Source organism: Camellia sinensis, chromosome 4 (assembly GCF_055761805.1).
Source record: "Camellia sinensis isolate YWXY chromosome 4, ASM5576180v1, whole genome shotgun sequence".
In the NCBI taxonomy this organism is placed as follows: Eukaryota; Viridiplantae; Streptophyta; class Magnoliopsida; order Ericales; family Theaceae; genus Camellia; species Camellia sinensis.
The window spans coordinates 224,035,477-224,049,766 of NC_138964.1; the positions used below are offsets into that span (position 1 = coordinate 224,035,477).

A 14,290-nucleotide genomic window follows, 5' to 3' on the forward strand; every position below is an offset into this window, starting at 1 on the left:
AACTTTTAAAGAAGCTATATCTAGTCTTGAAACTTCTTTATGGAAAGAAGCTGTAAACAGCGAAGTTGAATCTATTCTGTAAAATCACACTTGAAAATTGGTGGATTTGCCACCAGGTTGTAAACCTCTTGAGTACAAGTGGATTTTCAAAAGAAAAATGAAAGCGAATGGATCAATTGACAAATACAAGGCAAGACTTGTGGTCAAAAGTTTTAGACAAAAAGAAGGTCTTGATTACTTTGACACATACTCACTGGTTACTAGAATAACGTCCATTAGAATGCTAATTGCTATTGCATTGTTGTACAATCTAGAAATTCATCAAATGAATGTGAAAATCGCTTTCTTAATTGGTGAGTTTGATAAAGAAATTTACATAGAACAACTAGAAGGATTTTCTGTTCCAGAAAAAAAAAATGTGTGTAAATTGGTTAAATCATTATATGGTTTAAAACAAGCGCCAAAGCAATGGCATGAGAAATTTGACAAAGCAATGATGTCAAATGGATTCAAAATTAATGAATGTGACAAATGTGTTTCTATTAAAAACACTAACAATGGTCATGTTATAGTATGTCTTTATGTGGATGATATGCTCATCATATGTGGTAATAATGATATGATTAAAACTACCAAGAATGTTGAATAAACATTTTGGCATAAAGACATGGAGATTGCTGATGTAATACTTGATATGAAAATTACCAAAATATCAAAAGGTTATGTTTTGTCACAATCACATTATATTGAGAAAATACTTGACAAATTTAGCAAAGATAATGATCATCTTACTAGAACACATGTGGATGTTAATTTGTTTCTTTCTAAGAATGTACAGGAAAGTATTTCTCAATTAGAGTATGCCCAAATTATTGAAAGCTTAATGTGCTTGATGAACTACACTCGTTCAGATATAACTTATGTAGTAAGTAAATTAAGTAGATATACGAGTAATCCAGGAGTAGAACACTGGAAAACAATTATAAGGGTTCTAAGATACCTCAGATTTACTCGTAGCATTGGGCTTAATTATACTAGATATCCAGTAGGACTTAGAGGATACAATGATGCAGACCGGATATCGGATACTAGAGACTCAAAATCCACCAGTAGGTATGTCTTTACTTTAGGTGGGGTGGCTGTATCTTGGAAATCTTCCAAACAGACTTGCATTGCAAGGTCTACTATGGAATCAGAATTTATAGCTTTAGATAAAGCCGGGGAAGAAACAGAATGGCTTCGCCACTTTCTTGAAGATATTCCAATGTGACTAAAATCGATGCCTGCTATGTGCATACATTGTGATAGTCAATCAGCAATAGGTAGAGCACAGAGTCATATGTATAACGGTAAGTCGCGACACATTCATTGTCGACATAACACCGTAAGACAATTACTCTCTAATGGAATTATTTCCATTGAATATGTGAAGTCTAAAGACAACATAGCAGATCCATTAACCAAAGGGTTAGCAAGAGAGTTAGTTGAGAATTCATCGAGGGGAATGGGACTTAAGACTATTAAATAAGAGTTACCACAACAGTAACCCAACCTAGTTGACTGGAGATCCCAAGATCTAGGTTCAAAGGGACAACCGAGTCATGTATGACTCAAAAGGATCACTGGGGAGTCCAACTCTTACTAATTTCTATGATGAAATAGTGATGTCTGCAGCGTTTTAGGTTAAGTAATATTTTTAATAATTCTTATATCTAGGTATACCTAGTGGAGTATGGCAAGATACTCTTCATAAGAATTACCTATATGAGTGTGAACTGGGCCGATTCTATGAGATTTGTGGATGGCTACAATTCTCTAGAGCACGTATGAAAGACCAGGTTATTCAGGGCCAAAAATGAACACAATAGTGAGAACTAAACTGTGTCTGGAGATATACTATATGAGTTCTATTATCTTGGTTTATATAAATGGTTGAACAATTTAAGATATCATGTTCATTGGTTAACTAATAAATTCGATAGTGTCTCACAATGGAAGGTTTAAAGCCAAAAGTTACTTATCATTTACAGAATATTTCTAATTTTTGTATTCTCTAAAATTAGATCACTGTAGACACTCTATTTTTGACCGACCTTAAGACTCAGACGTCATCATCTGTGCACTCGGTGATTGTGCATGTTTGTGTTCGTTTTGAGTTTCCGAAGCCTTCGACTGAGTGCCTTGTCTCGAGACCTCTTAACTTTCTCCTCTTGGCCTGGTTTTTGGACCATGCCTTGTTGCCTTTGCCTAAAAAGAAACAAAGGCCCGTAGGCCACTTTTTGTAGCCGTAGACTACCTTTCCCTCTCGTAGGCCACCTTTTGTACCCGTAGACTAGTTTTCGGGATTTCCGGCTGAGTGTCTCGCCTTGCGGACTCTTGTCTTGCTTCCTTTTTGATTTGTTTTTGAACCAAACCTTGTTATCATTTGCCTGGAGAGTGGAACAGGGGTGTAGACTAGTTTTTCTCCCTGTAGACCACTTTTGGTGGTCGGCCAGCTAGGGTGGGTGGTCTGTGAACCACCTAAAGTGGTCGGCAGCCTGCCACCACCTTCTACCCTCCCTACAGACCCTCTTCCTCCCTTATCGACCAGTTTGTTTCCCTGTAGACCACCTTTTGTGGTCGGTCAACTAGAAGGAGTGGTCGGTCGACCACTTCAACTGGTCAGCGGCCTTCCTGCATTTTCTGCAGATATTTTTCTTGCCAGTTGTGCCAGCTGTTGGGCACAAAAGGCATCTTCCATACACATGTATAAAGGGATTGCACCAAGCTTCTGGCTTGTTCAACAAGCTTGAGGCTTGGAATTCTATAAGAGGGAAGCTCTCTCTCTCTTTTCAGGTTTCAGAGAAATTTGCTTAGGGCTAAACATATCTATCTCTATCTTGATTTCTCCCTCTCTCTCTATATTTGTTCCATTTTGTGCCTTAAAGTGAGTTTTGTTCACACTTTTGCACTAAACACCTAGTGAAACACCTTCACTCTTGAGCTGAGATTCTTGGAGGTTTGTTTGAAGCTCAAAAGCTTGGTTTTTGCCTCAGAAGTTGCTGTTTTGCTATAGTTCTTCAAGAGTGAGTCTTTATCCACTTTAAAGCTTTGTTTTAGTTGCTTACCTAGCCATCTTTGCATGCTTCTTTTGGCTTAGCTTTCAACTGTAAAAATTTCTATTTTCAAGTGCTTAAAATGGTTGTTTGAGGCTTTGTTTGAGTTAGGGGTGGTCTACCCCCTTTGGTGGCTTATTTTGCTTTGTTTTGTGCCATCTCTTTAGGCCTTTGAGATCACCTTCTCTTGGCCTTTTAACCACTGAATTCCAGAGAAATTTTAGTGGTGGAAAGTGGGTTTTGAGGCCCCAAATAGGAGGGGGTCATCCCCTCTCCTTGTGTCTTGGTTGCTTGTGTTGATGGCCTTATGTTTGAGCATGTTTTTCTAGCATGTGTTGGCTTGTTCTCAGCTTATTTTTGGCATTATTTTAGCGTGGCATAACTCTGTTTTGGCTTGGTTGAATCACCTAATGCCTGCTTTTTACACTTGTAGTGTAATCTTGCCATTTAGCCTTGTGTGCTCAATGCTTTGATCCATCATGCTAGCCTATTTTGGTTCTATCTAAGCATTCTTTTGATGTTATTTTAACATGATATAACTCTATTTTGGTTTGGTTTGATTGCCTCTTACATGCTTCATAGCCTTGTAGTGCAATCCTCCCTATAGCCTTAGCATGCATCATGCTTTGGACCACCATTTTAGCATGTTTTTGGCTCCACTCTAGCAAGCTTTTACTCATGTTTTGCCATACTTAAGCTCTGTTTTAAGTGATTTTGGTCATGCATGCCTTGCTTTGTATAGCCATAGTGCAATCTTGTTCACTAGCTTAGTGTTTTGAGTCCACTAGCATGCATTGCTTGGACTATTTGTATGATTTAGCATCATTTGTTATATGATTTCAGAGCATGTTCCACTGTCATACCCTCATGTGTATCACCCTTTCAATGCTTTGGAGGGTTATGCTTTATGCCTCAATCATGAGCCAATTGGCATGCATGCTTGCTTAAGCTTTTTGGGCTACCATCTCAATGTGTTTTTGGTCTTATTTTGCTATGATACAACTCTATTTTTGGTTGGTTAGAGCATCCCTCATTTGCTTCTTACATTTGTAGTGTAATCATGCTCATTGGCCTAGCTTACTTGGTGTTTTGGCCTTTTATTCTAGCATATGTTGGCTATGTTCAAGCATGTTTTTGGCCTTGTTTTGGCATGTTTTAGGACTGTTTTGAATCATCTTGGCCCTTTGGGGCTTGCTTGATATGGCTATGGTGCAAGTGCCCATGCTAGCCTTAAGCTTTGAGCCTCCTAGAATGCTTCATTTGTGATGTGTGCATGATATGGCATCATTTAGAATGTAATTTCAAAGCTTATGTCTTTGCTATACTCCCATGTTTATCACTCTTTCATTGCTTTTGAGGGTTATGTCTTATGCGTTGTTTGTGAGCCAATGAATGAGTACACTTTGCTTACCTTTTGAGCCTATGTTTTAGCATGATTTTAGCCTTGATTTAGCATGCCTCAACTCTGTTTTGAGTAGTTTGGGTCATATAGGATTGGTTATGCATGGTCGTAGTGCAATAGCTTTGACTAGCCTAATGATTCAAGGTCCTTAGGATGTTATGCTTATGTTGTTTAGATGATTTGGCATCATTTCATACATGATTTCAGTGCATATAGTGTTGTCACACTCTTACATTTTCTACTCCTTCAATGTGTTTGAGAGTTGTGTCTTCATGCCTTGTTTATGAGCCAATGTGTATGCATGCTTGTGTAAGCTTTTGGGCTCCCTTTTCAGCATGTTTTGGCATAGTTGAGCTCTATCCAGAGCTGGTTTAGTTGTTTAAGCTTAGTATTGCATGCCTCTTGTATGATGCTCTTTACTTGCTTTGATGCTTTAGCCTCCAAACATGTCTTGCATGCATTGTTCATGTGATAGAACCTTGTACATGTCATATTAGCATTGATAGATAAGCATGTTGTGTGTGTTGCATTACATTGTGTTTGGATCGGATGTTAATTCGAACACGAGAAACGAGGGACGTTTCATACTGGAAGTGATGAAACGTGCCTCATTTCTCGGTCGTCAACCCTCTTGATCATGCATGATAGATGAGGAGGCTCTTATGTGTTATTTGTGCATTCATTGACATTGACTTGTGCAAACTTGGCTTCTCGGCCACCGTGCATTGTGATGTTCGGTTGGTGGCCCGAGAGTCGAGTACCGCACTCCATTGAGCTTGAGAAATGATAGGGAGGGTGGTTGTGCACACATATCTTGCAAATACACTGCTATGCCCCTTGTTGTTCTCTGTTGCAGCAAAACTGGAGTTTGGCAGATTTTCTGGTTGGCAGACTAGTAAAGGTGGTCGACCGACCAATTTTTCTGGTCTATAACCAGTTTTTCTGGCCTGCTGGTGGTCTACAGCCCCCTTTTCTGGTCAGCAGCCCACCAGGAGGTCCCTGTGTTGGAGCAGAAGCAATTTGGAAGTTTGTGCAATGTTCTGAGATCAAATCAAATGCAAACCGAGACAATTCTAGACATAGTAATGGATTTCCGAGCGAGGCGATCGAGCATGCATGCACCCCTCACCCCGAGGACCTTTTCAACTGCTTCACTTAGCTGCTTTACTTAGTTAGCTAGTTTGTCGGTTCTTAATTAGTTAGCGTGCTTAACTAATCAATTTGTGTTGTAATAACTAATTAGTTAACTAAGAATAGTTAATTAGTTTTGATTTGTAATAATTAGTTTAATTAGCGTAACTAGTTAGCTTATTATTCGGACCCTCCGTCGAGAGGGCAAATGCTGTAATAAGTGTGCGTGTGTGTGTGAATGTCTTCCAATCCCATGTCTTTCTCCCTTTTATTTATCCTCTTTCAGTGGTTAGATTAGGGCACATTTCAATTAGCATACTTATGCTTTGCATGCGTGCATCATTCATTCGTTTTGCGTGCACCGGGCTCGGCGCATCATTCGAACTGCATTGTATTTCAATACACTTTCTTGAATACGTGTTTCAAAGCATGTTATCAAGTGTTGCATTCATATGCCATTTTAGATTGCCGAGCCTATTTAGTTGCATTTTTGCATGTGTTGCATTAGGCATCTTAACATAGCTAGGATCATGCATGATTTCTAACTAGCTTCTGTTTTGGCTCGGAGTACACTGTAAGTGTTTATGCTTTAGCATCCTTGCATGCGTGTGAGTGTTGCCGTGATAGCATGCTTGCCATGAGGCTATTTGCTTAATTGCTATAACTGTCTGAATGCTTGTGTATGAAGGCGTTATTGCTTGAATTGGGACAATTCATCAAATGTGCGTTTTAGGCCCACTTTGCAAAGTGACAAAATCATGTTTCAAGCCCACTTGAGGGTGACAAATCTGCATTTTAACCTACTTGCGAGTAGCACTTTCAAACCATTTTCGAAAAACAAACATGAGATGTTTTGTTCCAATTCTTGCGATTAAGTCTATACTTGTAAGCTATGCGCATCATATAGTAAGTTAGATTAATAACCAGAATAAGAACACATGTGTTTTCAAAACAACATATCATGCTTAGTAGAGGCCAATCCTCTGATCGGGCGAATGGGGGTGCTCATTTCAAGACTTTCCCTTATCGTACCCAAGTTCCCGAGCCGAAGCAACTTTGGTGATGACGGACACGTGGCCTTAGGCACGAGTCAGGGTTTCCTAAATTTTCTAAAATAAAATATTTAGGTGGCGACTTTGAAATCTGGCAAAGCAGTCCATGTTTGGCGCTTTTTTATTAAAATCGATTTTTCAAAACGATTTGTCGGATTTGGACTCTTTGGTGATTTATTAGTCTTACATTGCACTTTATGAGATTAGATTCAGAACCGTGACAGGAGTTCGAACTATAGTAGCTAGAACTACAATTCGTGCCATGCGCGCGGAGCGGAGTTCGGGCGGTCTACGATCATGTTGTTATATTTTCTCTCCATCAAATTCTATTCATGTGGGGAATTATTGAAAATTTGGTTTTTATAGACTTATTTTGGGCCAACTTTGAGCTCAAAATTGAGTGGGTCCCACACGTTTTTTGAGTCAGAGATGTGACGTGTTCCTTGCCGCATGGTAAATCACACGGTGAAGACGGTTCGTCTAAACCATTTATGAGTGAATGGGAAGTTGACATCGTTTTCTGGTTCGTGGAATGGACAATTAAAGAATTAAATGTGGGTTTCTTTGTAAGGCTTGTCCCACAATGGAAATTTAAGAGAACTTATGTATGTATATAAGTTCTAGGTGGCAACATTTGAGTTGGGCCTCAAAGGGCATCCCAAGTTTGTAGAAGGGAGGTGTTATGGACAAAGTGAACTTTAGCCCAAACCACCACACACGCGCGCACTGCTACCGGCCGGGTCAAGCCGTGCCGAGCGCGAGTGTGGGTCGGGTCGATTCTTATATTAATTTTTTGGACAAAATTTATTTGAATTTTTTCCAAAATTTTTGCAGGAAAAATTAATTTAAATTTTGCGCTAATGTAATTTGAATTTGAATTGAAAAATTTTTGTCCAAAATTTGTGCCTCTTTTCAAATCCGAATTCCACAACAGATTAATCAGTCCGAACAGTTTTTCAATCTGTTGAACTCTAAACAGGTTCAAACTAGTTTTACAGTTATAAAACTGCCCAGACATATTCAAATTTGTCCAGCAGTTACCAACAGATCTGAAAACTGTTTATACCTGTTTAGTTTGAAATTGAATATGTTCGGATCTTCCCAATCATCACCAATGGTCCGATAAATAGTAGAACTCATTCCAATAGTTTTTACATCCGAAAACATCCTGAAAAATATTCTGAAATATTCTTTCCTTCCCAGTTTTGCTCTTTGGTTGCATTATTCTTGATATTATTTTTTAGGAAAATATTAAGAGAGTATAGAGCACAAGTTTTGTTTGCCGTACAAGTCGGTTGGAGTGCTACTACAATTTGTGAAGATCATTGTATCGTGAGAGATAGACGCATTTTATCCATAAGAACCGTAGCAGGACGAATCTGTCTTAAGGACAGAGTGTCACACACTCGACTTAATCTTTTAAATATTTATTCGGTTCGGTTCGGTAAAATAAATTTTGTAAGTAATTTATTTATTTTTGTTTAATTTGTTTTAAGTTATTTATTTTACAGAGAAGATTGTTCTAATACTGTCATTGTAATAAAGGTTGGTCCACAAAAAAATAAATAGATAAATAAAATAAAAATCGACACAAACTTTGTTTATAAGAATCATGATGTAAAGAATCTCAACATAGTTTGAGTGGGCTCTAATTTGAGTAATTAATACTCAGGTAATGCATATGAATGGAGAAGCACATGTATGCTTAAAAAGCATAGCACGGAAGGTAAGGCAAGAACATCAGTTAGATCAACGCTAGAGATTGATTGAACCCACCATTCTCTCCCAAATGTAATCCTAAAATAGCATTGGATTGTATGATGATCTTAGAAAATGAATAATAATATTAATAATAAAAGATTAAAAAATATAACATAATAAATCCGACGCGACTGTTACTTTTTTATATTTAAAAAAAAAGAAAAAAGAAAGAATAATGCAGCTTGATAGCTGGAATCCAAACATAACCACATTATTATTATTATTATTATTATTATTTATTTTCTTTTTTGGGAAGCAAAGTCCAAATTTTTTTTACCCGTATGTTTTTTTTTTAACCAAAACCCATATGGTTATCCCATGTTATTTGTTTATGTATAGGTGATGTGTGAGTGAGTCAAGTGCATCTATCCTCAATCACGCACAGCCTGGACAAGTCGTGGCTACACATCATCATCACCATCTCTCTCTACTCTCTCCCACCCTGTACATTAATCAAACTTATCCCCATTATATTCTTCTTTATGCTATCTATACCCAATTTTTTTTTTTTTTTTTTATTAAAACGTAAACAAAAGAAAGTATTTATTAAAACATAAACAAAAGAAAGAAATTATATATTGCTTAATAATGTTAATTTAATTATTGTGGTTCCATTTCGACAATATTAAGATGATTCGGTTGTCTTACATATTAAAAAATTCAAAATACCTCGATAAAAATAATATTTATTATGATATTATTGGATGTTATAAATTTTTTGAAGAAATGTAAAGATTCTTAAAATATGAATAATTGATGTAGAGTAATCCACATGAATAAATTTAAAAGTCCTATTTTTTAATTTAAAATTTTAAAAGTTATTTTTAATAGTTAAATAGTAAAAATAATATTATTTTGAAATGGTCTAAACCAATGTTTGAGATTAGGTATCATCTTTTAGTTATTCTTCTCTGTTGCTACTTGGATTAAAATAAATAAATTAGGGAAGTTACAACCCATCAATTAATGATAGTAGTTGACAATTCATTCTAATCTTTAAAATAGTAATTAATAATATATGTTAATAAAATAAATAAATCTCCGTTAAACTAGGATTGACTGTGTTAACAGTTTAATATACATAATTGGTAATGTTAATGACTTCTTCTTTTTTTTTTAATTTTTTATTTGACAGTTAGAAATGTTTAATTTTAACTTACATGCACTTCAATTAACCTTCTTTCCTATTCAATTGAAGGCATGCCATCCACTCCAAAAATAAAAATAAAAAAATCATGAGAAATTAATTGAATTCCTAATTTTGTGAGAAGACACTCACCAACTAGTGGGAACCACGAACCAGCTTGGGTTGACATTGACAAGACGAAGGACGTTAAGGCTTGGTTTGGGATATATTAAATAATATAAAAAATAAAAAAATTATTATATTATTTAAGTTACATTATCTTATTTAAATCACATTACCTCTCTAACATATCACATCAAACTCAACCCATATAAATCAATAAATTAAAAAATACACTTTTTTAAAACATCACAAACCAATCCTAAATTTGGTGGAGGGAAACATTAAAAAGAAAAAGAAAGAGAAAGGAATATCCGAAAAGCATAAAACCCGAGTATAGTAGGAAGGAAAGGAATATGCGACGCGGAGATGGCGTTCCGTTTCGTTCTTAAACCATTGTTGTCACCACCATGGAAACACCCCTACACAACTTCCTTTATATATATATATATATATACCTACCTCTCTTCCCCAATAATCACCATCTTCTCCAACAAATACCTGCACCGTAGTTCCAATCCAATTAGTATCTCTCTTTCTCTCTCTCTCTCTCTCTCTCAATGGCTCTCAAGGCCGTTCATGTCTCCGACGTCCCTAATCTCGACCAAGTCCCCGAAAACGCCTCCTTCACCCTCTATTCTACCCGTTGCTCCAAAGGTAATCTAACGAGATCCCATTCGACGATTCGACACACACACACACACACTCTCTCTCTCATTGAATTATTGATTGAATGATTGATTGATTTTTTTGATAATGGTGTTTGGTTTGCAGGGGTTGATGTAGGTAGAATTGGATTTAAAATTCCAAAATTCATGGTGGTAGGGCATAGAGGGAGTGGAATGAATATATTGCAGGCGTCAGATCGGAGAATGAAAGCCATTAAAGAGAACTCCCTTCTTTCTTTCAATTCTGCCGCTCAGTTCCCCATCGATTTCATCGAGTTTGACGTTCAGGTTTTTATTCTCTCTCTCTCTCTCTCTTTCTGTCTTCTTGTTCTTCCGTCGTATTTTATTTGTCCTGTTGTTTGTTTTCTCCAATGCCAATTTCGTCTGAGTTTTAAACGTAGTGCGTGCGTGCGTGCGTGCGTTGTAGTCTCGCCGCATACGTTACATCTGGATTTCTACATTCAATCTTTCGGTACTTGTATTTATAATCACAATTCATTTTAAGCTCTCTATTATTTGTCTTTTTGTGCACAAATTTTTAAATTTGTAGAAAAAGGACATAAGCAAATCGATCAATTTACAATTTAAAAAAAAAAAATCTTCAATTTAATAAAATAAAATGAAAAATTAAGACAAGTGATTCTCAATTTCGTACTCAATCGGATTTTTGCATCATAATCAATTACATTTTATGTTTCTTTCCTTTAAATTATTATTTCTGCAAAATTTTAAGCTGATTTTTTTTTTGGTTAGATACTGATTTTTTTTTTTTTTTTTTTTTGGGTGATTTGCTCTCTTATGGGTCCAATCTATTTATATATTTGCATGAAATTTAAAAAATAAAATAAAACAATTATAGTGGATATATGGAGTTGAGAGGAGACCTTAGACAGGGAAGTAAACTGGAATGTGATTTTTGTAGGTGACAAAAGATGACTGCCCTGTCATTTTCCACGACAACTCGATCCTCTCTGAAGAAAATGTGAGCTCTCTTTCTCTCTTTTATTTCAATCTCTGGAAATTCTTAAGGTTAATTATTTATTTTTGGCAATTGATCTGAATTGGAATTGAAATTGAATTTATCTTTCAGGGGACTGTATATGAGAAGAGAGTGACAGAACTGAGTCTATCTGAGTTCCTTCGCTATGGTCCTCAAAGAGAGCCTGGCAATGTGGGCAAGTCTCTTTTTAGGAAAACAAAAGAGGGTAATATTTTAAGCTGGAGCGTTGAGAAAGATGACTCCCTCTGTACGCTTGAAGAATCGTTTCAATTGGTTAACCCATCTTTGGGATTCAACATCGAATTGAAGTTCGATGATCACATTGTCTATCAGCAAGAACATCTCATCCATGTTCTTCGTGCCATATTGAAGGTAACAGAAGAGAAGAGTCTCTGTTATGTTCAATTTTAGCTAGCTTAGTTTTGGCTGTTTCGTGTCTGAAATTTTGTAATTCAGGTGGTGTTTGAACACGCAAAAGACAGACCCATCATTTTCTCAACCTTCCAGCCTGATGCAGCGCTGATTGTCAGGAAACTGCAGAGTACCTATCCTGTAAGTGTACTGTCCAAAATTGAGAGCTCTCTAAAACCCAATTCAGAAGTGTTTTGAAATATGTTTCTAACTTCTAATTATGGTTATTGTTGATTGAAATTTACCAGGTCTTCTTCCTCACAAATGGAGGAACTGAGATTTTTTGTGATGTGAGAAGGAACTCTTTGGAGGAGGCCATGAAGCTCTGCTTAGAGGGTGGTTTGCAAGGGATTGTATCGGAGGTCAAGGGAATATTTAGAAATCCAGGGGCGGTAACAAAGATCATTGAGGCTAAGTTATCACTCCTAACCTATGGCAAATTAAAGTAAGTTCTTGAATTTCCAATTGTATCACTTTGATAATGTTTCTGACATTCTTGGCTAGGATGACTTAGCTTTGGGTTTTTCATGTATTTATTTACTAAATATATATGAAATTGATGTTTCAGCAATGTGCCTGAAGCGGTTTACTTGCAACATTTAATGGGGGTTGAGGGAGTGATTGTTGATTTGGTTCAAGAAATCACAGAGTCAGTTTCTGATATGATCAAGCCATTGAGGGAGGAGGGGGAAGAAGAGATACAATTGGAAGGAGAAGAACAGGTTCAGGTCAAAGCAAAGCCTCAATTCTCTGAAAAGGAGTTGTCATTTTTGCTGAAGCTTATACCAGAGTTGATACAGCTATAACATGGTCTGCCTGGCCATTCCATATACACTTCCATTTTACACACAGTTACCGATTCATCTTCGTTGTCATGAAACATTGAGCAGGCATGGGCGTGGTGTAGTCATAGATAGATGTCTGCCTTGTTGTACATAAGCCGGTCTTTCCTCATCTCTTGACATCGATGCAAAGGTTATATACATCTTTCTCCCGGTGCTTCATCTGTGGTAACCATAGAATTGATTGCGCAGTTGATGGAAGCTTTTTCTTCAGTTTTTTTGTTTTTGTTTTGTCTCTTGCTTTCTTTTTCCTCCGCTCCATCTTTGCACTAGCAATGTAACTTGGGTTCATGGACATGTACTTGTTTCAAACATAAAAAATGTTGGCTACTGATGACAGAATTAATTGGCTATTTTTTGGTGGCAAATTCCTTTCAAATCAAGATGATGAACTTGTGCATATATCATACTACGTCCATCATATTTAAAAAAGTAAGGATAATTCACATTTTTTTTTATACAAGTAATGAAACAATTTTGATATAATTGAAAGATCAAAATGTATGATTTTAATGTATAAGGGATAAGATGATAATTCAGTGATAATTAAGGAGTTGAAAAGTGTAACTAACCAATATTACTTGTTCAAATCAGCTCAATGGCTAGTTCAAGAAACCAACCTGAATATGCTAGTCATGGAGTTGTAAGCCACATTTTAAGCCATAGAGGTTCTAATAAATATAAGCAATTCTACGGATCTAAAGACGTTAATTCAAAACGTAGCCCAGAATATGAACTTTGCAGTTGATCAACTCACAATAAATTTAAATTTAGATTGTACATTTCATTATCAAATAATTATTTGGATTCTCTAGTTTTTTTCAATACCATATATTTTTCCTCTATTTGTCCGTGTGATGTGATTTCAAATGGCTAAGACTCTGCTTGAAACTTGAATTAGAGAAAAGAAAAGAAAATGGAACAAAACAAAGGATGAAATAAAATTCCTCCACTCCACAAATTCCTTTATAAATCCAAATCAAAACACATCAAATCGATAAATCCTTTGAACAAAATGGGGAAATAATTAGCCTGCAAGAAGTTTGTTATTTCTTCAGCAAAATAAAAGGGAATGTCTACAAATGCAATGGAATCATTTGATAGAAATGGAAGTCATGACAGAAATGGAAGACTGGGTTGTGTGTCAGATATGTCATAAGAAAAGGAAATGGGAAAACAATGGGGCCAGAACCGACCTTTCGATCCTTTCCTCTCATGGCAACAAAACTAGGAATGGCGGGAACATTGGGCCTAGTATTATGGATGTCAAAATGGAAGACGGCAGTGAATCAGGTCCTCCTCGACCATCCTCTCCCTCATCAATCACGTTCAAGTGAGATCAGGTCTCTTCCAAAGGATCAGATCAGGAAGAAACTAGTAGTGCCTACATTACTCTCTCTCTCTCTCTCTCTCTCTCTCTCTCTTCATGTGTGAGAAATCATCAAGTCCTATCTTCCCTGGACTTGTATGAGATTTTTTACTTTTTTTAATTGTCAAAAAAGAGAAAGAAAGTTCAATATAAGGAGTACTTACATGTTATCCCAAACATATCTTCAATCAGTTGCAACTGGTGTTGGATTGCTTCTCGATCATCTGTGTATGCACATGCAACAACTTGCAAGGTAGACCAAAATTCAAATCGAAGTTCTACCAAAACCAACAACATAAATTGAAAAACTATT

The 14,290-nt window shown here is 36.5% G+C and overlaps 1 protein-coding gene across 1 annotated transcript; it reads left to right on the top strand.

The window, feature by feature from the left end:
* The first annotated feature begins 9,956 nt into the window (after positions 1-9,956).
* LOC114310737 (glycerophosphodiester phosphodiesterase GDPD1, chloroplastic) lies at positions 9,957-12,976 on the top strand. The gene is made up of 7 exons (XM_028256852.2): positions 9,957-10,344; positions 10,462-10,643; positions 11,278-11,337; positions 11,446-11,727; positions 11,812-11,907; positions 12,015-12,211; positions 12,335-12,976. The coding sequence occupies exons 1-7, from the start codon at positions 10,248-10,250 to the stop codon at positions 12,570-12,572; spliced, it is 1,152 nt and encodes a 383-aa protein (XP_028112653.1). The 5' UTR covers positions 9,957-10,247; the 3' UTR covers positions 12,573-12,976.
* Positions 12,977-14,290: the final 1,314 nt, after the last annotated feature.

Coding starts and splice junctions, on each gene's coding strand:
- LOC114310737 (XM_028256852.2), top strand. CDS start 10,248: ATGGCTCTCAAGGCCGTTCATGTCTCCGACGTCCCTAATCTCGACCAA. Junction 11,908..12,014: donor AACTGCAGAGTACCTATCCT/GTAAGTGTACTG, acceptor GAAATTTACCAG/GTCTTCTTCCTCACAAATGG. Junction 12,212..12,334: donor CTAACCTATGGCAAATTAAA/GTAAGTTCTTGA, acceptor TTGATGTTTCAG/CAATGTGCCTGAAGCGGTTT.